This window comes from Heterodontus francisci, chromosome 18, assembly GCF_036365525.1.
Source record: "Heterodontus francisci isolate sHetFra1 chromosome 18, sHetFra1.hap1, whole genome shotgun sequence".
Lineage (NCBI taxonomy): Eukaryota > Metazoa > Chordata > Chondrichthyes > Heterodontiformes > Heterodontidae > Heterodontus > Heterodontus francisci.
In genome coordinates this window covers 37,149,729-37,175,898 of record NC_090388.1, presented here as the reverse complement: position 1 = coordinate 37,175,898, position 26,170 = coordinate 37,149,729, and the positions used below count along the sequence as shown (strand labels likewise).

The 26,170-nt window shown below is 43.8% G+C and overlaps 1 protein-coding gene across 1 annotated transcript in view; it reads left to right on the top strand.

Annotated features, from left to right (window-relative positions):
* Positions 1-26,170, top strand: part of tes (testis derived transcript (3 LIM domains)) — a 59,447-nt gene that overhangs the window by 5,292 nt on the left and 27,985 nt on the right. The window contains exons 2-4 of the mRNA XM_068050555.1: positions 8,990-9,075; positions 24,488-24,740; positions 25,465-25,788. Of these exons, the coding sequence (XP_067906656.1) occupies positions 8,990-9,075; positions 24,488-24,740; positions 25,465-25,788 (663 nt within the window). The remainder of the gene's footprint in view (positions 1-8,989; positions 9,076-24,487; positions 24,741-25,464; positions 25,789-26,170) is intronic.

Here is a 26,170-nt window from a genome sequence, read left to right as displayed (position 1 = left end):
GTAGATGAATGCTGTCACCCTGAGGGAATGGACAGCAGATTCATGCTTCATCAAGCCACTGCCACACTCCCAGGGAGGCACCTCGGCAGCCCCAGTAATCTGTTGGATGACAGAATGCAAAACTGCCATGACACTCTGCAAGTTGCTTTGAACACTGTAATCCACAGCATACTGGCAGTAAGCTGACCTTGCATAACAACAGTCTGAGCTTCCACAGCAGCACTCTGACATTGGATGGGTACTGCTTGTCCTGCAGTGGAAGACTTTTTTTTATTCATTCATGGGATGTGGGCGTCGCTGGCCAGGCCAGCATTTATTGCCCATCCCTAATTGCCTTTGAGAAGGTAGTGGTGAGCTGCCTTCTTGGACCGCTGCAGTGCGTGTGGGGTAGGTACACCCACAGTGCTGTTAGGAAGGGAGTTCCAGGATTATGACCCAGCGACAGTGAAGGAACGGCGAGATAGTTCCAAGTCAGGATGGTGTGTGACTTGGAGGGGAACTTGCAGGTAGTGGTGTTCCCATGCATTTGCTGCCCTTGTCCTTCTACTTGGTAGAGGTCGCGGGTTTGGAAGGTGCTGTCTAAGAAGCCTTGGTGCGTTGCTGCAGTGCATCTTGTAGATGGTACACACTGCTGCCACTGTGTCTCAGTGGTGGAGGGAGTGAATGTTTGTAGATGGGGTGCCAATCAAGCGGGCTGCTTTGTCCTGCCTGGTGTCGAGATTCTTGAGTGTTGGAGCTGCACCCATCAGGCAAGTGGAGAGTATTCCATCACACTCCTGACTTGTGCCTTGCAGATGGTGGACAGGCTTTGGGAAGTCAGGAGGTGAGTTACTCGCTGCAGGATTCCTAGCCTCTGACCTGCTCTTGTAGCCATGGTATTTATATGGCTACTCCAGTTCAGTCTCTGATCAATGGTAGCCCCTAGGATGTTGATAGTGGGGGATTCAGCAAAGGTAATGCCTTTGAATGTCAAGGGGAGATGGTTAGATTCTCTCTTGTTGGAGATGGTTATTGCCTGGCACTTGTGTGGTGCGAATGTTACTTTCCACTTATCAGCCCAAGCCTGGATTTGTCCAAGTCTTGCTGCATTTCTACACGGCTTCGGTATCTGAGGAGTCACGAATGGTGCTGAACATTGTGCAATCATCAGTGAACATCCCCACTTCTGACCTTATGATTGAAGGAAGGTCATTGATGAAGCAGTTGAAGATGGTTGGGCTGAGGACACTACCCTGAGGAACTCCTGCAGTGATGTCCTGGAGCAGAGATGATTGACTTCCAACAACCACAACCATCTTCCTTTGCACTAGGTATGACTCCAACCAGCGGAGGGTTTTCCCCCTGATTCCCATTGACCTCAGTTTTGCTCGGGCTCCTTGATGCTATACTTGGTCAAATGCTGCCTTGATGTCAAGGGTAGTCACTCTCACTTCACTTAAGTTCAGCTCTTTTGCCCATGTTTGAACCAAGGCTGTAATGAGGTCAGGAGCTGAGTGGCCCTGGCGGAACCCAAACTGAGCATCACTAAGCAGGTTATTATTAAAAAAGTGGCGCTTGATGGCACTGTTGATGACACCTTCCATCACTTTACTGATGATTGAGAGTAGGCTGATGGGGCGGTAATTGGCTGGGTTGGATTTGTCCTGCTTTTTGTGTACAGGACATACCTGGGCAATTTTCCACATTGCAGGGTAGATGCCAGTGTTGTAGCTGTACTGGAACAGTTTGGCTAGGGGCGTGGCAAATTCTGGAGCACAGGTCTTCAATACTATTGCCGGAATATTGTCAGGGTGCATAGCCTTTGCAGTATCCAGTGCCTTCAGTCGTTTCTTGATATCACGCGGAGTGAATCGAATTAGCTGAAGTCTGGCATCTGTGATTCTGGGGACTTCAGGAGGAGGCCGAGATGGATCATCAACTCGGCACTTCTGGCTGAAGATTGTTGCAAACGCTTCAGCCTTATCTTTCGCACTGATATGCTGGGCTCCCCCATCATTGAGGATGGGGATATTTGTGGAGCCATCTCCTCCAGTTATGTGTTTAATTGTCCACCACCATTCATGACTGGATGTGGCAGGACAGCAGAGCTGAGATCTGATCCATTGGTTATGGGATCGCTTCGCTCTGTGTATTGCATGCTCCTTACACAGTTTGGCATGCAGATAGTCCTGTGTTGTAGCTTCAGCAGGTTGACACCTCATTTTGAGGTATGTCTGGTGCTGTTCCTGGCATGCTCTCCTGCACTCTTCATTGAACCAGGGTTGGTCTCCTGGCTTGATGGTAATAGTAGAGTGGGGGATATGCCGGGCCATGAGGTTACAGATTGTACTTGAATACAATTCTGCTGCTTCTGATGGCCCACAGCGCCTCATGGATGCTCAGTTTTGCATTGCTAGATCTGTTCGAAATCTATCCCATTTAGCACGGTGGTAGTGCCACACAACATGAAGGAGGATATCCTCAATGTGAAGGCGGGACTTCGTATCCACAGTGACTGTGTGGTGGTCACTCCTACCGATACTGTCATGGACAGATGCATCTGCGGCAGGCAGATTGGTGAGGACGAGGTCAAGTATGTTTTCCCCTATTGGTTCCCTCACCACCTGCCGCATACCCAGTCTAGCAGATATGTCCATTAGGGCTTGGTCAGTCGTGGTGCTACCAGCTACTCTTGGTGATGGACATTGAAGTCCCCCACCCAGCATACATTCTGTGCCTTTGCCACCCTCAGTGCTTCCTCCAAGTGCTGTTCAACATGGTGGAGTACTGAGTCATCAGCTGAGGGAGGGCGGTAGGTGGTAATCAGCAGGAGGTTTCCTTGTCCATGTTTGACCTGATGCCATGAGACTTCATGGGGTCCAGAGTCGATGTTGAGGACTCCCAGGGCAACTCCCTCCCTACTGTATACCACTGTGCCACCACCTCTGCTGGGGCTGTTCTGTCAGTGGGACAGGACATACCCGGGAATGGTGATGGCAGAGTCTGGGACATTGTCTGTCAGGTATGATTCTGTGAGTATGACTATGTCAGGCTATTGCTTGACTAGTCTGTAGGACAGCTCTCCCAACTTTGACACAAGCCCCCAGATTTCAGTAAGGAGGACTTTGCAGGGTCGACAGGGCTGGGTTTGCTGTTGTCGTTTCCGGTGCTTAGGTCGATGCCGGGTGGTCCGTTCAGTTTCATTTTTTATTGACTTCGTAGCAGTTAGATACAACTGAGTGGCTTGCTAGGCCATTTCAGAGGGCATGTAAGAGTCAACCACATTGCTGTGGGTCTGGAGTCAAATGTCGGCCAGACCAGGTAAGGATAGCAGATTTCCTTTCTTAAAGGACATTAGTGAACATTTGTGACATCATCCATCAGGTTCTGCATTGTGGTTGGGCCCTCAAGTTGAAAACAGAGTTGGTCAGTACTTACATGCTGGAAAGGATGGACTCCAGGCAGCATTTGACCAAGTATGGCATCAAGGAGCCCTAGCAAAACTGAGGTCAATGGGAATCAGGGGGAAAACCCTCCACTGGCTGGAGTCATTCCTAGCACAAAGGAAGATGGTTGTGGTTTTTGGAGGTCAATCATCTGAGCTCTAGGACATCACTGCAGGAGTTCCTCAGGGTAGTGTCCTAGGCCCAACCATCTTCAGCTGCTTCATCAATGACCTTCCTTCAATCATAAGGTCAGAAGTGGGGATGTTCGCTGATGATTGCACAATGTGCAGCACCATTCGTGACTCCTCAGATACTGAAGCAGTCTGTGTAGAAATGCAGCAAGATCTGGACAATATCCAAGCTTGGGCGGATAAGTGGCAAGTAACATTCGCGCCACACAAGTGCCAGGCAATGACCATCTCCAACAAAAGAGAATCTAACCATCTTCCCTTGACATTCAATGGCATTACCATCGCTGAATCCCCCACTATCAACATCCTAGGGGCTACCATTGGCCCGAAAATGAACTGAAGTAGCCATATAAATACCTTGGCTACAAGAGCAGGTCAGAGGCTAGGAATCGTGAGGTGAGTAACTCACCTCCTGACTCCCCAGAGCCTGTCCACCATCTACAAGGCACAAGTCAGGAGTGTGATGGAATACTCTCCACTTGCCTGGATGTGTGCAGCTCCAACAACACTCGAGAAGCTCGACACCATCCAGGACAAAGCAGCCCGCTTGATTGGCACCCCATCTACAAACGTTCACTCCCTCCACCACCGAGACAAAGTGGCAGCAGTGTGTACCATCTACAAGATGCACTGCAGCAACGCACCAAGGCTCCTTAGACCGCACCTTCCAAACGCGCGACCTCTACCATGTAGAAGGACAAGGGCAGCAAATGCATGGGAACACCACCACCTGCAAGTTCCCCTCCAAGTCACACACCATCCTGACTTGGAACTATATTGCCGTTCCTTCACTGTCACTGGGTCAAAATCCTGGAACTCCTTTCCCAACAGCACTGTGGGTGTACCTACCCCAAATGGACAGCAGCGGTTCAAGAAGGCAGCTCACCAACACCACCTCAAGGGCAAATCGGGATGGACAATAAATGCTGGCCTGGCCAGTGACACCCAAATCTCATGAATGAGTAAGAAAAACACAAAGCCCTTTGTAACATTGGTGAACTCCTCCACGCTCCTAGACATTGAACGAAGGCTTTCTTCAGTTTTCCCAGTGCACCGTGCATTATGTTGTGCACATCAACCTGTCAGCTGGGCCATCAGTGTCCTCATCTGTATCCTCTGCAATGGAATCTACATGCAACCTCGCCCTGCAGCAAGTTGGCACCTATGTTGTCCTTGCCCGCTGCCGTGGCTGCAGCACATTCATGCCTGGTGTCTCACCACATGCAGATCCCACCTCTGATCTTTCCTCTGAGTGTGAAAGCATGTGGTCGTGCTGTGTCGTCTTCATCACTTTCTTATAAGTTGTCTGGTCCATTGCCTGACCAGGTTGAATGACTTGGGTATCTGAAAGGAAAAAGCAATGAGAATAAGGTTGTGATGAAGGGAATGGGGAAAGTAAGAGGTGCTTCCTTACACCATCTGCAACTTGTAAATCAGAAGACTTTGTAGGATGAGGGGGAAGTGGGATGTGAACAGGAGGATTAGGTATGAGAATGTTGTCATCTTTGGTTTCAGCTCACAGCCTCAGCAGTGCCCATTCCAATAATGGTCAGCACTATCCTCCATTGGGGTTAGGACATACAGGCACACAATTCCCCCTCCAGTTAGCTGCTGCTGCCTCTGGTTGTGCACCATCTTGTCCTGCAAGGGACGGGGAAGTGTGTTTGTGCATGTGGTGCAATCTGTTTGGGTGATGTGGCCGTCATGGTTCAACAGCTGGCAGTGTGTGCATGCTGTGAGATGGGGCTTGAGGGTAAGCTGATGCTATGAATGTTAAATTATGATTCCTGATTGTTGGTAGGTGAGTGATTGGGGTGTGGTGAATTGAGCAGTGATTGACGCTAGATGTGCAGTTGGTGGGATATGACATTTGAAGATGCATTCACTGACCATAACACTTGTGTGAGGTCTTTGAACATCTTGAGGTACTGCATCCAGATCCTTAGGGCTGTATACCTGGCATTGACCTCCATGGCTATCTGCTCCCATTGCCTTTTGACCATGTGTGTGGAGGGCCTCCTGCTCCCCCCTGTGGATACAGAACATCTCTCCTCCTTTCCACCTCTACGAAGACCTCCAGTGCAGCAATCAAAAACCTTGGAACCTGCTCTCTTCCTTGTTGTGCCATTCTTCACTGTTTTCCAGGTCAGATTCACTCCCTGCATGATTCCCGACACTTGCTCCAGCCACAAAGCACCTCCTCTTTTCAGAGATGAAGCCTAACTTTAAGCAATGTAGACTAGTTTTAAGTGGTGCTAGCAGGTTACGATTTTGGGCTTCAGCTGATCCATGCAGCTAGTGAACCACATGGTTAGCACTGGCTCCATGCGGAGATCATTTGCAACAAAGTTGACATGCATTTCAATCAACAAGCAAGGGTTAACCACGTACTGTGATCCCTGGATTCATTTTATCCAATTTAACCCTATCAGCTTTAATATCCATTATTGTCCAATGTTGGATGTCAAAAGTTCTTGAAATCTCCCTCTAGAAAAAGGGAGTTTCTAATAGACATCGTCACCAATTATCAGTATTTCAGACTTGCTTTAATAGATGAATACTATTTCTATCTGCAGTGGCATGAAATTCTGACAAACTAAGACATTTCCTCTTTTTTGCTTGAAAACTTCAATTCAGAACAATTGTTTCAAAGAATTTGAGAACCGTCTTATTTTGAAGATGGAAATTATTTAGTACTCTTAACTGGCTAAAGTTCTAAAACAATATTTTAGTTTGTAACAATGCTAAAATATTCTGAATTTTAGAAACTTATGCATATTTTTAACTGAAAAGAAAGAACTTGCATTTACTTAATGCCTTTTGTGACCTCAGGATGTCCCAACTAATAACTTTTGAAGTGTACTTACTCTTGCATGTAGGGAGAAGATATAGCCAAATTGTGTATAACCGGGTTCTACAAATTGCATGGAGCTGAACAGCCAGTTAATACCTTTTGGTGTGGATTAAGGGATAAGTGAAGGCCAGGACACTGGCAGAACTTCTCTGCTGTTCTTCAGATAGTGCTGTGGGACCTTTTACATCTATCTTAACAGGACAGGGGGGGCTTCAGTTTAAACTTTTCAGCCGTAATATGACGCTCTGACAATGCAGGCCTCCTTCAGTACTGCACTGACATGTCAGCCTAAATTGTGTGCTGAAGTCCTGCAATGGGATTTGAACCCACAAATCTTCTGATGCTGAAGTGAGCGGTCACTTTGGATTTGTCTGCTGCCAACTATTGCTGCATATCTTGAATAGTTTTCTCTGTGTTTTCAATGAACCATATCTGACAACTAACAATGGAGGCACTGTTGCGATAGACAGTTGAATGTGGACGATACTGCACCTGGTGGGGTTAATTTTAACTTCTTATTCTGTGAAAAGTGTGCAATAGTGAATCACCTGCCTGTTTTTCTATCAAAGTCAAAAGCATGTATAGTTTACAACTCAACCAAGATTCTCTGCCATCCTGCCAAATCTAGTCAAGAGGTAAATTCCATCTTAAAAGTTTACATTGTGGACAGTGTATAGATGTCTTTGAAAAGAATTTGTGTGCTTGTCCCTCTGGACGTATTCTTTTTTTTACAATAGCCTTTGGGACCTTTAGCCGTAGCTTAGCAGAAGCTCTAGATCTGACTTTTTAAATGCAGCTGGGCCACAATACAAAGATTAGAACATGATTCAGTAGGTGTCGCACAATTTATGGGCCTTGGCCTGTGTAAACACACGTGCAGAGTTCTCTACTGGACAGGATGATTGAAATTTGAGACAGGTTGTATAAAGGAGGTGCTGTCAGCAGTAATGTCTGAGATCAGTAGTTGCAGGCCGTATAAAACGTGCTGTATACACTGTAGCGTGGTAATTTGACCTTCAGGGAGCCATAAAGCTGGTCACTTTAGATTTGTCTGCTGCCAACTATTGCTGGATATCTTGAATAGTTTTCTCTGTGTTTTCAATTTGACACGCCCAGGTGGCTTTAATGATCGAGTTAACTTTCCCCTCCCCCAACACCAGGGGTTTGTAGTTCTTGCAAAAAAAAAACTGTTGTCAAATAGGGAATTATTTTGGCTGTGTTCCAGCAGGTCCATGTCCAGTGCTTACTTCAATCTGATAATTCTCCATTCTTTCTTTTCTCAAATGGGACAGTTATTGAAAAGAGTAATAACATGACCAAAAATAATGAGAAGCAAACTGGTTTGATGCCACATTGTATTCAGAAATACATCCGGCTCAAAATAAAAATTGATGGATTGCATTGGAGATTTTTATGTTTTATCTTGGCTTCAATTTAAAATTTCCCTAAAAGGGAAAACCCTGATTGCATTGTAGACTTCCAGACTAGTTTGCTGGACAGTTTAGTGAACTTTTCTTGTTTGACTAATAAAACATCTCTTTTTTATGGTCAGATGCCCGAAAATATAGACACGTCTGTATGATCTCATCCAAATGAGACCAGCTGCGACAGATCAGTAAAAATTATGTTTCTTTTTTTCTTTTAGAAACATATAAAAACAAAGCATCATATCTGCACAGGAATAATATTTTAGTAGATAAAGATCATATTATGTAATTCTGCAGCATACATTTGCTTTAATAGAAGGAATTTCACATTTCATTCATTGACCCTACCAAAAATTAACTGGTCATTCGTCTCATTGCTGTTGTGCTCATAGTGAGTGCCACATTATAACAGTAACTGTACAATATAGTTTATTGTGTATGAAGCTCCTTTGGGGCATTCGTACTTCACAAGGTATTTTGTGGATAAAGGAGCCCATTTGCTCCATCTTAACTAATCCATCCAGAATGACACTACAGTCTCCTATTGCTGTATCTAACTGTTTCTTGTATGATTCCAAGATTTCTGCCACCACCATTTTGCCCAGAAGTCCATTCAAAGTGTTGATTATTCTTTGTGTGTGTGTGGTAAAGAACGTCCTGATATCAGTCCTTTTTTTATACAAATGTGAAGCTCTGTTGCCTTGTCATATTCCAACAGCTTAATGTAAAGTAGTATTTTGGATGTACCTTTTCAGTGTCATTTACTATCATCTCTACCTCTAAGATTATCTGTTAGATGCCAGGATGAAAACCCTAAGGGCAAAGCTTCAATTTTTGGCCAAAAATGGGCAGTTGTGGATCAGCTGTCTGCTGCACACCCTGGTTGTATTTCCTTTTTATTGAAGTCAATTGAAAAGAAAATAGGACAGGGTGTAAGATCAGCAGCTACTTCCCCATCATGTTGACTGCTGTTGTACAGATAATCACATTTATTTCTGATAATTAATTGTTTGTATTATTTTACCGATAGGAATAAGATGCTATTGAATTTCTTCTTCTTGGTCACTAAAGTGTTTTTTTCCCCCCCCATAGATGACCCTGGGACATGAGCAGGGATCTGGAGCCCCATGTCTGAAATGCAAGGATAAATGCGAAGGATTTGAACTCCACTTTTGGAGGTAGTGTATATTTAATGAATGATCGAAATGCCCCTCCCCTTTCCTGTACTTGGAAAATCTAATGCTTTTAGTACTATAAGTTTTAACACTCATTTCATGTTTTATCTCTTTATAAGTGGGGTTTAAGTAACTGCTTCTTTCAACCCTGCTCCCCCCTTTCATCAGCTTTGATGGAACGATGTTTGGTCTGTGGATTTATTTGTAAATTATTGCAGAATTCATTTTGTAGCTCCAGGAATGGTAATGTTTTAAAACTTTTTCTCTCCATTTTAAGTTATTTTACATGAGAAAGTACATTAGAATTAAGATTTATAATGATAGAATCTATACTACGAACCCCTTTATTTTGTCTCATGGCATTGTACTATTAGTCAATTGAAACAATCCCACTATTCCTTCCAACCTCCATTTTCCCCTTTTCATGTCCCCTTCCTTAAAAGGGGGCTACGATTAAATCCTTATTCTGTGCAGTGGAATTTGGTTGGATTTGAAATGATTTTCCTTTGTAAATGGAGCTTTTTTTTAGTGAAATTACATATGTTTATGACAAAATGTATGACTTTTAGATATAAAAGTGATACTGACCTACACCAGTAGGTATTGACCAAAGAACATCAAAATTCTTGGCTTGTATCAAAATGGCATGTATGTACATTTAACTCAACTGTAAAACCCAGTGTGTCAGTCCACTTCAATTTGGCAGTTATAATTTGGCTGGTGCCTAAGTGCCATAACATGCCTACCCAATTTTTACAAGTTTGTTGTAAAAGCAATGAAAATTTATCACCTGTGGCATATTTTACTCAGACCATTGTTTGAATTATTCTGAATGAACAATGTTCTTATAACTTTCCTCATTTGATGTGAATGATTTTAAAATCACTTCACTGTAAACTTTACAGCAAAAGCAGCTAAAGTTATTGGTTGCTACAAATGGTTAACAAAACTGATCATATGGTTTTCTAACCAGTTGAATCCCAAGTCGACTTTTTGGAAGGAATAAATTATCCTGAATCATTATAATGGTGAAATATTCTCTTCCCCCTTTCCATTTTAAAAATTAATTGTTGTGTTCTTCTTAAAACTCTACGTGAAGTATCTGTCCCCTTGATCAAGGACATTATCTTTGTAGTATTTTTGAAGCTGAACACAAGACACATTTCTTCATTTAGTCACTGCTTGTTGTTTTCATAGCAATGGCAAGAATAGTCATTGACAGCAGAGCTCAATTTGTTTATTCTCTGGTCAGCCTTGGAATCATCACAAAGATGCCATTCCTGAGCAGGAAGCCATCCCACAGTGTGACAAGTATTTACTTTCTTCTAATGGAATACATTTCCTTGTGAAATACTTTGGGTTGTAGATCATAGAGTTATAGAATGTTACAGCACAGTAACAGGCAGTTGGACTCATCAAATCTCTGCTAGTTTTATCCATATGACCCACCTAGTTTAATCACAATCCTGCTGAATTCGCACATACTCATTACTATTATTATTATTTATTATCATCCTCCTTTATAAGCAACTATCTACTTTTTAAAAACTCTTTAAGACACTGCCCAAAATACTGAAGCATTTGGTGCTTGCATGCAGCAAGACCTGGGCAACATTCAGGGTTGGGCTGAATAGTGGCCAGTAACATTGGCACCACACAAGTACCAGACAATGACCATCTCCAACAAGAGAGAATCTAACCATCTCTATCTTCCTTTGATAGTCAGCAGCATTACCATTGCTGAATCTCCCAGCTTCAACATCCTGGGGGTCACCATTGACCAGAAACTTAACTGGACCAGCCGCATAAATACTGTGGCTACAACTGCAGGTTAGAAGCTGGGAATGCTATGGCAGGCAACCCACCTTCTGACTCCCCAAAGCCTGTCCACCATCTACAAGGCTCAAGTCAGGAGTGTGATGGAATACTCTCCACTTGCCTGGATGAGTGCAGCTCAAGTTCAACACCAACCAGGGCAAAGCAGCCTGCTTGACACCCCATCCATCACATCACTCCCTACACCATCAGCGCACAGTGGCTGCAGTTTGCACTATCTACAAGATGCACCACAGCAACTCACCAAGGCTCCTTTAACAGCACCTTCCAAACCCTCGATTTCTACTGCCTAGAAGGACAAGAGCAGCAGGCACATGGGAACATTATCACTTACAAGTTCCCTTCCACATCACACACCATCCTGACTTGGAACTACATCACCGTTTCTTCATTGGCGTTGGGTCAAAGACCAGGAACTCCCTCCCAATTGCAAGGTGGGTCTACCTACACCAGATGGACTGCAGCAGTTCAAAAAGATGGCTGACCACCACCTTCTCAAGGGAAGTTAAGCATAGGTAATAAATGATGGCCTTGCCAATGATGCCCACATCCCATGAGCGAATAAACAAAAAAAAATGGCTGAACAATGGTTTGTGGCAAAGAATTCGAAAATAAAGCCATCAATTTTTTACTAATGTAGTACTTCTTTAAATTCACAATATGTGCTCCCAGCAGGTGAAATACCATTCCAGGAGTGAAAATTTGTTAACTTCACCCTTTAGTGTTTTCAACACGTATGCTAACGACATCCAGCTCTACTTCTCCACCACCTCGCTCAACCCCAACACTGCTTTTGTGTTGTCTCACTGCTCGTCAGGCGTCCAATCTTGGATTTGCTACAGTTAAACTTTGAAAACTCTATAGCCATCATATTCGAGCACTGCTACAAACTCTGTATGCTCACAACCAATTTCAGCATACTCGATCCAGAGCTCCGCTTTTGACCCCATATCCTCTCCATCACAAAGACTGTCTACCTGCATCATCGTAATATTGCACATCTGTTGCTGAAAGCCACACCATGGCTTTATCACCTCCAGACTTGATTAGTTCAATGCTCGCCTGGCCAGCTGCCCACCTTCAGAGTTCCAAAAATTTCAGCTCATCCAAAACTCTGTTGCCTGTATTCTATCCTGCACCCAGTCCTGCTTGCCAATCAACCCTCTGCTCCCTGACATACATTGGTTCCCAATACCCCAGTACATGGCATTCCTCCTTCCTTATCTCTCTAACATCTTCTAGCCCTGCAGTTCCCCAGAACTGTAAAGTCCTCCATGGCAGCATTGCCTTCTGACTGTCTAGGCTCTACCTTCTGGAATTCCCTCTAAACTGCCACCGGTTTCTCTTCCTGTAACACTGCTTAAAACCCACATCTTTGGCCAAGCCTTTGGTCATCAGGATGAATATCTGCTTCTTTTGGTCTGGCATCCATTTTTTGTCTGATTTATACTTCTATGAAGCACCTTAAAATGTTTTTCCTTGTTTAAGGCACTATATAAATGCATAATCAAAGCAAAATACTGCCAATCTGGAACTCTGAAGTGAGAACAGAAAGTGCTGGAAGTACTAAGCAGGTCTGCCAGCATCTTTTTGTTTTATTCATTCATGGGATGTGGGCATTGCTGGCTAGGCCAGCATTTATTGCCCATCCCTAATTGCCCTTGAGTAGGTGGTGAGGAGATGCCTTCTTGAACCACTGCAGTCCACATGAGGTAGGTATCCCACAGTGCTGTTAGGAAGGGAGTTCCAGGATTTTGACCCAGCGACAGTGAAGGAATGGCGATATAGCTCCAAGTCAGGATGGTGTGTGACTTGGAGGGGAACTTGAAGATGGTGGTGTTCCCATGCATTTGCTGCCCTTGTCCTTCTAGTTGGTAGAGGTCACGGGTTTGGAAGGTGCTGTCTAAGAAGCTTTGGTGCGTTGCTGCAGTGCATCTTGTAGATGGTACACTCTGCTGCCACTGTGCAACGGTGGTAAAGGGAGTGAATGTTTGTGGATGGGGTACCAATCAAGTGGGCTGCTTTGTCCTGGATGGTGTTGAACTTCTTGAGTGTTGTTGGAGCTGCACCCATCCAGGCAAGTGGAGAGTATTCCATCACACTCCTGTCTTGTGCCTTGTAGATGGTGGACAGGCTTTGGGGAGTCAGGAGGTGAGTTAATCTCCACAGGATTCCTAGCCTCTGAACTGCTCTTGTAGTCACAGTATTTATATGGCTACTCCAGTTCAGTTTCTGGTCAATGGTAGCCCCTAGGATGTTGATAGTGGGGGATTCAGCGATGGTAATGCCATTGAATGTCAAGGGGAGATGGTCATTGCCTGGCACTTGGTTGATGCAAATGTTACTTGCCACTTATCAGTCAAAGCCTGAATATTGTCCAGATCTTGCTGCATTTCTACACGGACTGCTTCAGTATCTGAGGAGTCATGAATAGTGCTGAACATTGTGCAATCATCAGCGAACATTCCCACTTCCAACAACCTTATGATTGAAGGAAGGTCATTGATGAAGCAGCTGAAGATGGTTGGGCCTAGGACACTACCCTGAGGAACTCATGCAGTGATGTCCTGGAGCTGAGATGATTGACCTCCAACAACCACAACCATCTTTCTTTGTGCTCGGTATGACTCCAACCAACGGAGAGTTTTCCCCCTGATTCCCATTGACCTCAGTTTTTTGAGGGCTCGTTGATGCCATACTTGGTCTAATGCTGCCTTGATGTCAAGGGCAGTCACTCTCACCTCACCTCTTGAGTTAGGTGGCCAGTTAAGGGCCTTGATTGGCCTGCGGCGGGCAGCTGTCTTTTGCCCCCCCCCCCCCCCCCCCCAGCCCTACGTAAAGGGGGGCGGTGGCGGGAGCAGGTTTGGAAAGCCTCCTCCTCCATTTTATGCCAACCCTGTCCCCCCCCCACCACCATCGTGGTGGTGGCCTATTAATCTGGCCAATGTTTCAGATCTGCAACCGTTCATCAGAACTGGCAAAAGCTAGAAATGTAACAGTCAGCAAATGGGAGGAGGAAAGTAGAACACAAAGGAAGGACTGTGATAGGACGGCGGGGGGAGAGGTTAAATGACAGACGTCATAGAACAGAATGCAAATGGAGTGCTAAATAGTTGTAGCGAAAGACAAAGCACAAGTCCAGAGAGAGTGCTAATGGAAGAATAATGAACAGATCTGTAAAAAAGCAAAAACATGAAAAATAAGTTTAAGACTGGCACATGGTTAAAAATAAATGAATAAAATTAAAAAGAATATAAAAATAAAATAAAAATAATAAACAAACAAAAAATAATGGGGCTCATGATCTGAAATTATTGAGCTCAATATTGAGTCCGGAAGGCTGTAAAGTGCCGAATCAGAAAATGAGGTGCTATTCCTCGAGCTTGCATTGATGTTCACTGGAACACTGCAGCAGGCCGAGGACAGAAATGTAGGCATGGGAACAAGGTGGTGAGTTAAAATGGTAAGCAACCAGAAACTCAGGATCATGCTTGCAGACCAAGCAGAGGTGTTCTGCAAAGCCGTCACCCAATCTTCATTTGGTCTCTCCAGTGTAGAGGCAACCACATTGTGAGCAGCAAATACAGTATACTAAATTGAAAGAAGTACAAGTAAATCGTTGCTTTACCTGTAAGGAGTGTTTGGGGCCTTGGATGGTGAGGAGAGAGGAGGTAAAAGGGCAGGTATTACACTTCCTGCGATTGCATAGGAAGGTGCTGTGGGAAAGGGAAGAGGTGTTCGGGTGATGGAGGAGTGGACCAGGGTGTCGCGGAGGGAACGATCCCTTTGCAATGCTGACAGGGGAAGGAAGGGGAAGATGTGTTTGGTGGTGGCATCACATTGGAGGTGGCGGAAATGGCAGAGGATAATCCTTTGGATGTGGTGGCTGGTGGGGTGGAAAGTGAGGACGAGGGGAACCCTGTCGTGGTTCTGGGAGTGAGGGGAAAGGGTGAGGGCAGAAGTACGGAAAATAAGTCGGACACAGTTGAGTGCCCTGTCAGTCAGTGTGATGGGAATCCTCAGTTGAGGAAAAAGGAAGACATATCAGCGGTACTGTTGTGGAAGGTTGCATCATTGGGAGAATGAAATGAATCCTTACAGGTGGCTGGGTACGAGGAAGTATAGTCAAGGTAGCCGTGGGAGTCGGTGGGCTTATAATAAATACTAGTGGACAGTCCATCCCCAGAGATGGAGACAGAGAAGTCGAGGAAGGGAAGGGAAGTGTTGGAGATGGACCATGTGAGGGTGAGAAAAGGGTAAGTCTGATATGTTTTCCTTTCTCCTCAACTGAGGATTCCCCACTCACTGCAGTTGACAGGGCACCTTCCCATACAATCGAGGGAGGTGTAATACCTGCCCTTTTACCTCCTCTCTCCTCACCATCCAAGGTCCTAAACACTCCTTACAGGTAATGCAGCGATTTACTTGTACTACTTTCAATTTAGTATACTGTATTTTCTGCTCACAATGTGGTCCCCTCTACATTGGGGGGACCAAATGCAGATTGGGTGATGGCTTTGCAGAACACCTCCGCACGATCTGCAAGCATGATCCCGAGTTTCTGGTTGCTTGCCATTTTAATTCACCACCTTGTTCCCATACCCACATTTCTATCCTCAGCCTGCTGCAGTGTTCCAGTGAACATCAATGCAAGGTCGAGGAATAGCACCTCATTTTCCGATGAGACAAACTGCAGACTTCTGGATTCAATATTGAGTTCAATAATTTCAGATCATGAGCCCCATCATTTTTTGTTATTTTATTTTTATATTTTTAAATTTTATTCATTTATTTTTAACCCACGTGCTAGTCTTAAACTTATTTTTCACGTTTTTGCTTTCTTACAGATCTGTTCATTCTGCCATTAGCACTCTCTCTGGACTCGTGCTTTGTCTTTCACTACAACTATTTAGCACTCCATTTGCATTCTGTTCCATGACGTCTTGTCATTTAACCTCTTCCCACCACCCCAGCCACTCCCCACTTGCTGAAAGACTGTTACATTTCTAACTTTTGCCAGTTCTGATGAAGGTTCTCAGGCCTGGAACATTGGCTGGAATTTTACCCTCGTCAGACAGGAGCTGCCCACCGACCAAAATGTTGGAGTGGTGGCCACTGCTGGGACTGCAACCCAGCTTCAAGAAGAAGAGGAAGGACGGGCCCGGGAGAAGGTAAGTTTTTGGCACCTCGCTAGGGGTGATCGGTTGGGCCCCAGCGAGGCAAGGCTGATCAATCTGGGAGGATGGGGGGCGCATGTTGGGGATGGTTGGGGCATCGGGGGGCGGCCCTCCTTCGGGCACAGGGTACCTGATCAGGAGGGTCCCCCCACCCAGGCTGTCAGAAAGCCGCCAACTTTTACCCAGCGGTTTTTTTTGGGACTGGGCCACCTGCTTGCCAATGGCAAAATCCCTGTGGTGGCGGGCAGAGGCCCTCAAGTGGCTGTTAACTGGGCACTTAAGGGTCTTGATTGGGCTGGGGCGGATAGGCTGTTTTTCGCCGCCGCTGTCAGTGTAAAATGGCAGCGGAGGTGGCAGCAGGTTGGGAAGGGCCCCCCCGAGCCTCCCAGTCCATTTTCTGTCCACCCCCACCAACCCGCTCTTTGGGGTGGGCGAAAATGCTGGCCGTTAACTCGGTTTATCTCTCCACAGATGCTGCCAGACCTGCTAAGTGTTTCTGGCACTTTCTGTTCTCACGTTATAAATGCATGTTGCTGCTAAATTAAATTTTAGTATCCATATTTTTGTATTGGGTTGGAAAACAGATTACTGTAATAGTAACGTCTAGCACATTTTGCAATAGCTTTTTTGATTTAGCAGTACTTATATCTGAAGCAGCTCAGCAGCATAATGTTTAAGATATGCACACCTAGCTATTGTGGTCAGGATCTGCCTAACTGCTAATGAACCCTAAATTTGACAATAGAAGGCTTTTCTTTTATTCTAGGTGGGGTGTCTGGTTTCAGGGCTAAAACTTGTCATCTTATTACTCATCCTGTGTTTAGTATGACTCCTGGTTTTGTTATCATGTCTTGTCTTTACCAGTCTTAGGAGCTATTAGGATTTGGATTACCAACTGAAGCAAGGAAGGTCAAAATATGAAAAGGAGGAAGAAACTCTATGCTAGTTTGCTTCTACACTACAGATCTGCAGGCTCTGTCACAGCACAGAAATGTGTATTTCATAACTCTTGTGTTTAATATGAAGCAGCTTCAAATGTGAACACGAGTAAGGGGCAAATTTAATTGCCTATCTTCAGCATTTAGATTTTTTTGCTGGGGAGTTGGGTGGGGGGAATGTTATTTAACACTGTTGTTGTTGCTTTGTCTAATTTGCTTAATTCTGGGGTTTGTATGGATTGCTTTTTCTTGCTTCTGATGCCAGCATATATTTGAGGCTGACCAGTCTATTTTTGCATCGTGACTATGCTCAAGTTTGGGCAAAATATTAAGCAGCTTGCAAGTGAGCCATGTGACTGTGACCTAGTGGCTTGCTTGATTTCGATCACGCATTTCATCCTTTGAGCACGCACAGAAGAAAGTTACATGTACCCTATTGCATTCATTTTTGTTGGCCCCTTTCATATCCCTGCAAGTAAGTTCAGCAGCTGATGAAACCTGCAGTAATTCATATGGTGCCAGGAATTCTGTTCTATCTACTAACAGACCACAATGTAAATGACTGAAGTGTTGTAGTAAATCAAACCAGAGCTGTTTGCCTTGTACTGTTTGAAAGACTAATAGAATGTAACCATCAACTGTCGGTCTTCCTCATCGATACAGAACAACTTAGTTGAAGAGGCCCGTTGATTCTCCTAACCACCAGAATTTGCTGGTAAATTAATGGTCAGGTTAATGGCACTCACCATTATTAGTGTGCAAATTGTCCGGGTAAATGTGGTGAGGAAGTGATAACCTGTGAATCGAACCACCCAGCTGTTGGTCTCAAAAAGGGCAGCTCACTCTGAACCACCCTGAGAGTTTCATGGAATCGCTGCACACTTACGCATTAATTGTCAAGCAAACTTGCCACAGAAAGCCAGAGCTGCGACTCAACAGTATAATTACCTTTTTAATGAGGAGATTTATGTTTCTACAATGCCACTCAACCTCTATGGCACAGAAAAAGTAACAGTTTAAACTGCGGAGTCTTATTCCTACAGGTAAAAAATTGCTGCTGAGAGTTTTAAAATTGAAATTAAAAATCTTGCATTTCGATTCTGTATTTTTTTTCTCTCTCTCCTAATCAAATCTTTCTTTCTCTTTCTGTATTTGATTTGGCTGTAATTCACCTCCTTCCACATCATTCACCTGTCTTTCTCAACCCTTAAATCTCATTGGTTAAGGAGATTCCGAAAGTTCACCAAGGTCCCAGATGCCCTGTTGCCCTCGCTGCACCATTATCAGCCTTCACTTCCAGCAACTTACAGGGCCAAATGATTCTGAGTTTAAAGGTGAGGGGGAAAAAGTCTGTCTAACTTGCAGGGCATGTCACGAGATGCCCCTCTCCAGCAAAATCTGGGCCAATGTGAATGAGTATCACCATGTACTATTCTATGAATTACAGTATATTGCTGCAAGTCTTCACTCTGACTCAGCAACATTGACCAGCTTCAGTGCAAGGCTCCTGCATTAATCTTGGATCTATTACTTGAATTTTGTTTTATGAAATCATTTACCTGCGTACCCAAACTGATTCTTCTTCTGGTCACTCCCTACGTTCACTGGTAGGAGATTTCCTGGTTGAAGTGTGCATTTTAGGTCCAGATACTCCTGCTCCGCTCTTTATATTGGAGCCTCTTGCGTGCGACTGAGATTGACCTAGCAGCCATTGATTTACAATTCACAAGTGCGCATTTTCTCTTATTGTAGTAGATATAGTTGTCTTTGCTTGGCAGCCACTTGTATAACTTCTCCTCCGTTACCATGTTGCTGAGCAACCAGTTTTGAGATTAGCTTATTTAGATAGGATGGCCTTTCATAACTTGCCTTTACTACTGTCTCATTTACAAATTCTCCCCAACTTCACAACTGGCCTCTATTGCTACCAGTCCAGATGTTGAATCTTGATTGATTGGTGTTCTGTGCTGACTGCCATATGTTAAAATACTGATTTGGATCTGCCTTTTTTTTTAAATTGCACTAATTACACTCTATTAAACCGACTTCCCTGCAGTAGTTCTTCCTACTTCCTTATACGAGCAATGAAATTGATGAGCTGTACCGCCCACAAAGCTAGGCAACCAATGCTGGAATTGAATATAATTTAGTGAAGTAATGTAGCAAATTGTATTCAGGCATGTTGCTGATCTTATATCCATAAGTGGGAAACCTCTGAGCTGAATTATGTCATGAAGTGTGTGGTATGTTGCAAACCACTTCTGCACATATATGTCTGTGAGAGGCTGAGTTAATGTGACAGTCTGTCTGCCCTAGGCTGATGCATGGTTGTTTCAAACTCTCTCTCAATCAGACACAAGTTTACATCTGGGCCAGAATTCATGATGTGTGCACATGAAATGAATAGAATTTGATGACTTGGTGCCACTCTTCACATTATTTAGGAATATTGAGCATCATAACACGCCAAAAATTAATCTATTAACACTGGTTTATCAAGAAAACAAGGTAAAGAGGAATTATTTATAATTTTAGAATCAAACAGCAGAATAATTATTTCACCATATTACACATCTTTAACAAATGTAAAAGCAAAATACTGCAGGTGCTGGAAATCTGAAATAAAAACCGCAATAAAAACCGCCTGACCTGCTGAGTATTTCCAGCACTTTGTTTTTATTTAACAAATGTAGTATGCCTGTGAACAAATCATAAACTTCTGCAGTAGTACTGCAGAAATTGATAACTCTGTAAAATAATGAAACAAAAGCTATCAAATTCTATTCCTTCCAGATGCACTAGTTGTGAATTTCTCCCCCAATTGTAAACTTATGTCTGACTATAATATAACATATGAAGTAGGAGTAGGCCACTCGGCCCCTCAAGCCAGCTCTGCCATTCAACAAGATCATGGCTGATCTGATTGTAACCTCAACTCCATATTCCTGTCTACCCGCAATAACCTACAACCCCTTTGCTTTCAAGAATCTGTCTACCTCTGCCTTAAAAATATTCAAAGACTCTGCTTTCACTGCCTTTTGAGGAAGAAAGTTCCAAAGACTCACGACCCTCTGAAAGAAAAAATTTCTCATCTCTGTCTTAAATAGGCGACACCTAATTTTTAAACAGTGGCCCCTAGTTATAGATTGTCCCACAAGAAAAAGCATCCTTTCCACATCCACCCTGTCAAGACCCCTCAGAATCTTATATGTTTCAGTCAAGTCGCCTCTCAATCTTCCAAACTCCAACGGATACAACCCTAGCCTGTCCAACCTTTCCTCATAAGACAACCACCACCCGCCCCCCCCCCCCCCCCCCACCCCTCCCAATTCCAGGTATTAGTCTAATAAACCTTCTCTGAACTGCTTCCAATGCATTTACATCCTTAAATAAGGAGACCAATACTGTACACAGTACTCCGGATGTGGTCTCACCAATGCCCCGTATAGCTGAAGCATAACTTCCCTACTTTGGTATTCAATTCCCCTCGCAATAAATGATAACATTCTATTAGCTTTCCTAATTACTTGCTGTACCTGCAAACTAATTTTTTGTGATTTATGCACTAGGACACCCAGATCCCTCTGCATCTCGGAGCTCTGCAATCTCTTACCATTTAAATAATGTGCTTTTTTATTCTTCCTGCCAAAATGGACAATTTCACATTTTCCCACATTATATTCCATTTGCCAGATCTTTTCCCACTCACTTAACCTAGCTATATCCCCTTGTAGCCTCCTCATGTTCTCTTCACAACTTACCTTCCTACCTATCTTCCTACCTGTACTCCAGGGAGAATGTTGTCACTGAGACTGCCCTCAATGCAGCCCAGCCTCTACCAGTCATGGATGAGCTGGACGTACAGCCAACAAACTCGGAACTCAGTGATGCCATTGATTCTCTAGCCAGCGGAAAAGTCCCTGGGAAGGACAGCATTACCCCTGAAATAATCAAGAGTGCCAAGCCTGCTATACTCTCAGCACTATATGAACTGCTTTGCCGGTGCTGGGACAAGAGAGCAGTACCTCAGGGCATGCGCGATGCCAATATCATCACCCTCTATAAAAACAAAGGTGACCGCGGTGACTGCAACAACGACCGTGGAATCTCCCTGCTCAGCATAGTAGGGAAAGTCTTTGCTCGAGTCGCTTTAAACAGGCTCCAGAAGCTGGCCGAGCGCGTCTACCCTGAGGCACAGTGTGGCTTGCGTGCAAAGAGATCGACCATTGACATGCTGTTCTCCCTTCATCAGATACAGGAGAAATGCTGCGAAGAACAGATGCCCCTCTACATTGCTTTCATTGATCTCACCAAAGCCTTGGACCTCGTCAACAGACGTGGTCTCTTCAGACTATTAGAAAAGATCAGATGTCCACCAAAGCTACTAAGTATCATCACCTCATTCCATGACAATATGAAAGGCACAATTCAGCATAGCGTCACCTCATCAGACCCCTTTCCTATCCTGAGTGGCGTGAAACAGGGCTGTGTTCTCGCACCCATACTGTTTGGGATTTTCTTCTCCCTGCTGCTCTCACATGCATTCAAGTCTTCAGAAGAAGGAATTTTCCTCCACACAAGATCAGGGGGCAGGTTGCTCAACCTTGCCCGTCTAAGAGCGAAGACCAAAGTACAGAAAGTCCTCATCAGGGAACTCCTCTTTGCTGACGATGCTGCTTTAACATCTCACACTGAAGAGTGTCTGCAGAGTCTCATCGACAGATTTGTGGCTGCCTGCAACAAATTTGGCCTAACCATCAGCCTCAAGAAAACGGACATCATGGGACAGGACGTCAGAAATGCTCCATCCATCAATATCGGCGACCACGTGCTGGAAGTGGTTCAAGAGTTCACCTACCTCGGCTCAACTATCACCAGTAACCTGTCTCTCGATGCAGAAATCAACAAGCGCGTGGGAAAGGCTTCCACTGCTATGTCCAGACTGGCCAAGAGAGTGTGGGAAAATGGCGCACTGACACGGAACACAAAAGTCCGAGTGTATCAAGCCTGTGTCCTCAGTACCTTGCTCTATGGCAGCGAGGCCTGGACAACGTATGTCAACCAAGAGCGATGTCTCAATTCATTCCATCTTCGCTGCCTCCGGAGAATACTTGGCATCAGGTGGCAGGACCATATCTCCAACACAGAAGTCCTCGAGGCGGCCAACATCCCCAGCTTATACACACTACTGAGTCAGCGGCGCTTGAGATGGCTTGGCCATGTGAGCCGCATGGAAGATGGCAGGATCCCCAAAGATACATTGTACAGCGAGCTCGCCACTGGTATCAGACCCACCGGCCATCCATGTCTCCGCTTTAAAGACGTCTGCAAACGCGACATGAAGTCCTGTGACATTGATCACAAGTCGTGGGAGTCAGTTGCCAGCGATCACCAGAGCTGGCGGGCAGCCATAAAGGCGGGGCTAAAGTGTGGCGAGTCAAAGAGACTGAGCAGTTGGCAGGAAAAAAGACAGAAGTGCAAGGGGAGAGCCAACTGTGTAACAGCCCCGACAAACAAATTTTTCTGCAGCACCTGTGGAAGAGCCTGTCACTCTAGAATTGGCCTTTATAGCGACTCCAGGCACTGCTCCACACACCACTGACCACCTCCAGGCGCTTACCCATTGTCTCGTGAGATAAGGAGGCCAAAGATACTCCATTTGCCAGATCTTTTCCCACTCACTTCACCTAGCTTTATCCCCTTGTAGCCTCCTCATGCCCTCTTCACAACTTACCTTCCTACCTATTTTTCTTTGTGTCATCAGCAAATTTAGCAACCATACCTTCAGTCCCTTCATCCAAATCATTTATATAAATTGTAAAAAGTTGAGGCCCCAGCACAGATCCCTGTGGTACACCACTCATTACATCTTGCCAACCAGAAAATGACCCATTTATGCCTACTGTTTCCTATTGGCTAGCCAATCTTCTCCCCATGCCAACATGTTACCCCCTACACCATGAGCTTTTATTTCCTGCAATAACCGTTGATGTAGCACCTTATCAAATGCCTTCTGGAAATCGAAGTGAAGTACATCCACCGGTTCCCCTTTATCCACAGCACATGTTACTTCTTCAAAGAACTCCAATAAATTGGTTTCCCTTTCACAAAACCATGTTGGCTCTGCCTGATTACCTTGAATTTTTCTTAAGTGCCCTGCTATAACGTCTTTAACAATAGCTTTGAACATTTTCCCTAAGACAGATGTTAAGCTAACTGGCCTGTAGTTTCCTGCTTCCTGTCTCTCTCCCTTTTTGAATAAAGGAGTTACATTGGCTATTTTCCAATCTAATGGAACCTTCCCCAAACCTATAGAATTTTGGAAAATTAAAACCAATGCATCAACTCTCTCACTAGCCACTTATAAGACCCTAGGATGAAGTCCATCAGGACCCGGGGACTTGTCAGCCTGCAGCTCCAACAATTTGTTCAGTACTACTTCCCTGGTGATTGTAAATTTTCTTGAGTTCCTCCCTCCCTTCCACTTCCTGATTTACAGCTATTTCTGGGATGTTACTCGTATCCTCTATGGTGAAGACCGATGCAAAATAACTGTTCAATTCATCCTCCATCTCCTTATTTTCCCTTATTAATTCCCCAGACTCACTTTCTATAGGGCCAACGCTCCCTTTGTTAACTCTCTTTTAAGCTTGTGAAGTCTGGCTTCTAATATACTTCCATTGCACAACTGAGGCACTTTGTTACAGATTTAAAGTAACTGCCACTGATTGACCTGGAGGCCAGAAATTACGAGCATGTATTTGCACTTAGGTTATAAATCACTGATTTATTCAATTAAAAACAAAAGCTTGTCATGAAATATGTTAAGATGAATGCACACACATAAATATACCATTATTCAACCCCAGTGCACTCTTAACTAATATTATCGCTTGCAATTCTTTTGTGAGGTGGTCCTCTTGGTCTATTTATGATGTAATAAAATGTTAATGTTTTTAAAGTATAATAATGTCCCCTACACTATACATTTTTTTAAAACTATGCCAGTGCTTCCTGTATCTCTTTTAACCATTTCTTTCACTTTGTTTTATGCTATCATATAATATCTACAGTTCTCTAATTTTGGTTATCCTTTATAGTAAGTTCCCCTTATTGAATTGTATTTTATTTGCCTTTACTTGCTTTAGGTCTTTTTCCTTCTCCTTCTCAACGCCATTTCTCAGCTGAAGGGGACAGGAACCCTCAATGTGGCCTTTGCTTGCACTGCTTATTAACTAGGTACTAGGAAATACTTGAGTATGGTCTAAACAACTTTCTGACAGCATGGAGAAGATCCCAACTTACTATGTTGGATATGAAACTGTATTCTGCTGTGCTATAGCAGCCAACTCTGCCAGCACCTTTCCTAAAATATGTACGGATAACTCACCATGTCTGGAGAAGTAATTTAGAATAAATAGGATCAGCAATTCTGCAAATTTAATGTCAACCTTAAATTCACAGAAAGATCTGTCGTAATTGTAAGTGTGGTCAAGAAGAACACGATGTCCTCACTGGTAACGAAGAAGATAAGAAAGTGGGCAAACTTTTTGAGGATACGAAATACACGGGTCTCATTGCAAAACTTAAAGCTGATGGAGTCCCTGTTTACAAGCGTAATGTGGTGACACTCACTAATCCGATAGCAGCCAAGAAGGATGTGTCCTTCAACACTGTTACATATGAATGGGCCCCACTGGTCCAAAATCAAGCATTGGTAAGTGCACAAAAAATGTAGTTCTGTGTGTAAATCTATCAGTTCTCAGAAATGTTCTGATGAAAGATCACTGACCTAAAACGTTAACTTTGCTTCTTTCTCCACAGATGCTGCCAGACCTGCTGAGTATTTCCAGCACTTTTTGTTTTTGTCTCAGAAATGTTACTGTTTTGTTATAAACCAACTTCCAAGTGGGAAAGAAAATTGAGACTTATAAATTCTTAGAACATTTAAATTGTTCATTTTGATTTACTAGTTATTAACTATTATCTATAGTAAGATTTTCTTTCAGTTTTGTAGTGGTGACGTACCAACAATTTGCATACATCTCAAGAAATGTTAGATAAAAATTTATTGTGCAGGGGGAAAAATTCTAACCATCTAACAGTATTTGCATCCCACAGTAATGTCCCTTTAACTTTTGCATGAAAACCTGTATGGTTTGGCATTTGGCCATTCCAGAAGTACTTGCATCACAACAGCTGCAGATTTATCATGTTGTTTTATCTAGAGCTGGAAAATTATCATCTTTTAAAATGCCAGTGGAAAGTTTAATACAGTCAGTCCAGGGAGAGTGACCAGTTGGGAAACCACATCAGTTTATCCTTGGACAGCACAGTTAGATGTTACGTGTTTCCTTAGAGGCAAATAAGGGAAAGACATATCTTGCCAGAGTCACAAACTTGGAAGGCTATAATAATTCCACTAATTCCTTCCTTTGAAGGCTGTGCGATACATGGAACTGCTACCAAAGGAGAAACAGCCAGTGGCTGGCTCAGAGGGAGCTCAGTATCGAAAGAAGCAGTTGGCTAAGCAGTTGCCTGCCCATGATCAGGACCCTTCGAAGTGCCATGAGTTGTCTGTTAACGAGGTGAAACAGATGGAGCAGTTTGTGAAGAAATACAAGAATGAGGCTCTTGGTGTTGGTGACATCAAACTGCCAGATGAGATGGAAGAAAAGTCTAAAGAACAAAGCAAAAGTGATATTGGTGAAAGGAGTACAACAGCAGCTGTTGGATTAGTGGCTGGACAGCAGGGTACAAAATATGTAAGTATTAAAGCTATGACAGTAAGGTGGAGCTTAACTTTTAATAAATGCTACCTTTTTAGACTGTCTCAATATTTTAAAGCTACAGGGTCCTAAACAAATTGCACTTATAAGTTTGTAATTATGAGTTGCATCATTAATTCCTGATTTAGTTGGCTAAAATTAATTACGCCAGAGTAAATGTCTATGCATTATTAGATAATGAGGCTGGACCTACTTTTACAATGATGTCCGTCTTAATGGATGTGATGTTAAAACATTTTGCAAATATTAACATTTATACTTGGAAGTAGTATAATTTTAAGCGAAATCATGCTTCATGGATCTCTATATAAATTGATCTTCCCTAATATTTTCCACATAGAGGTTTGTAAATATTTGA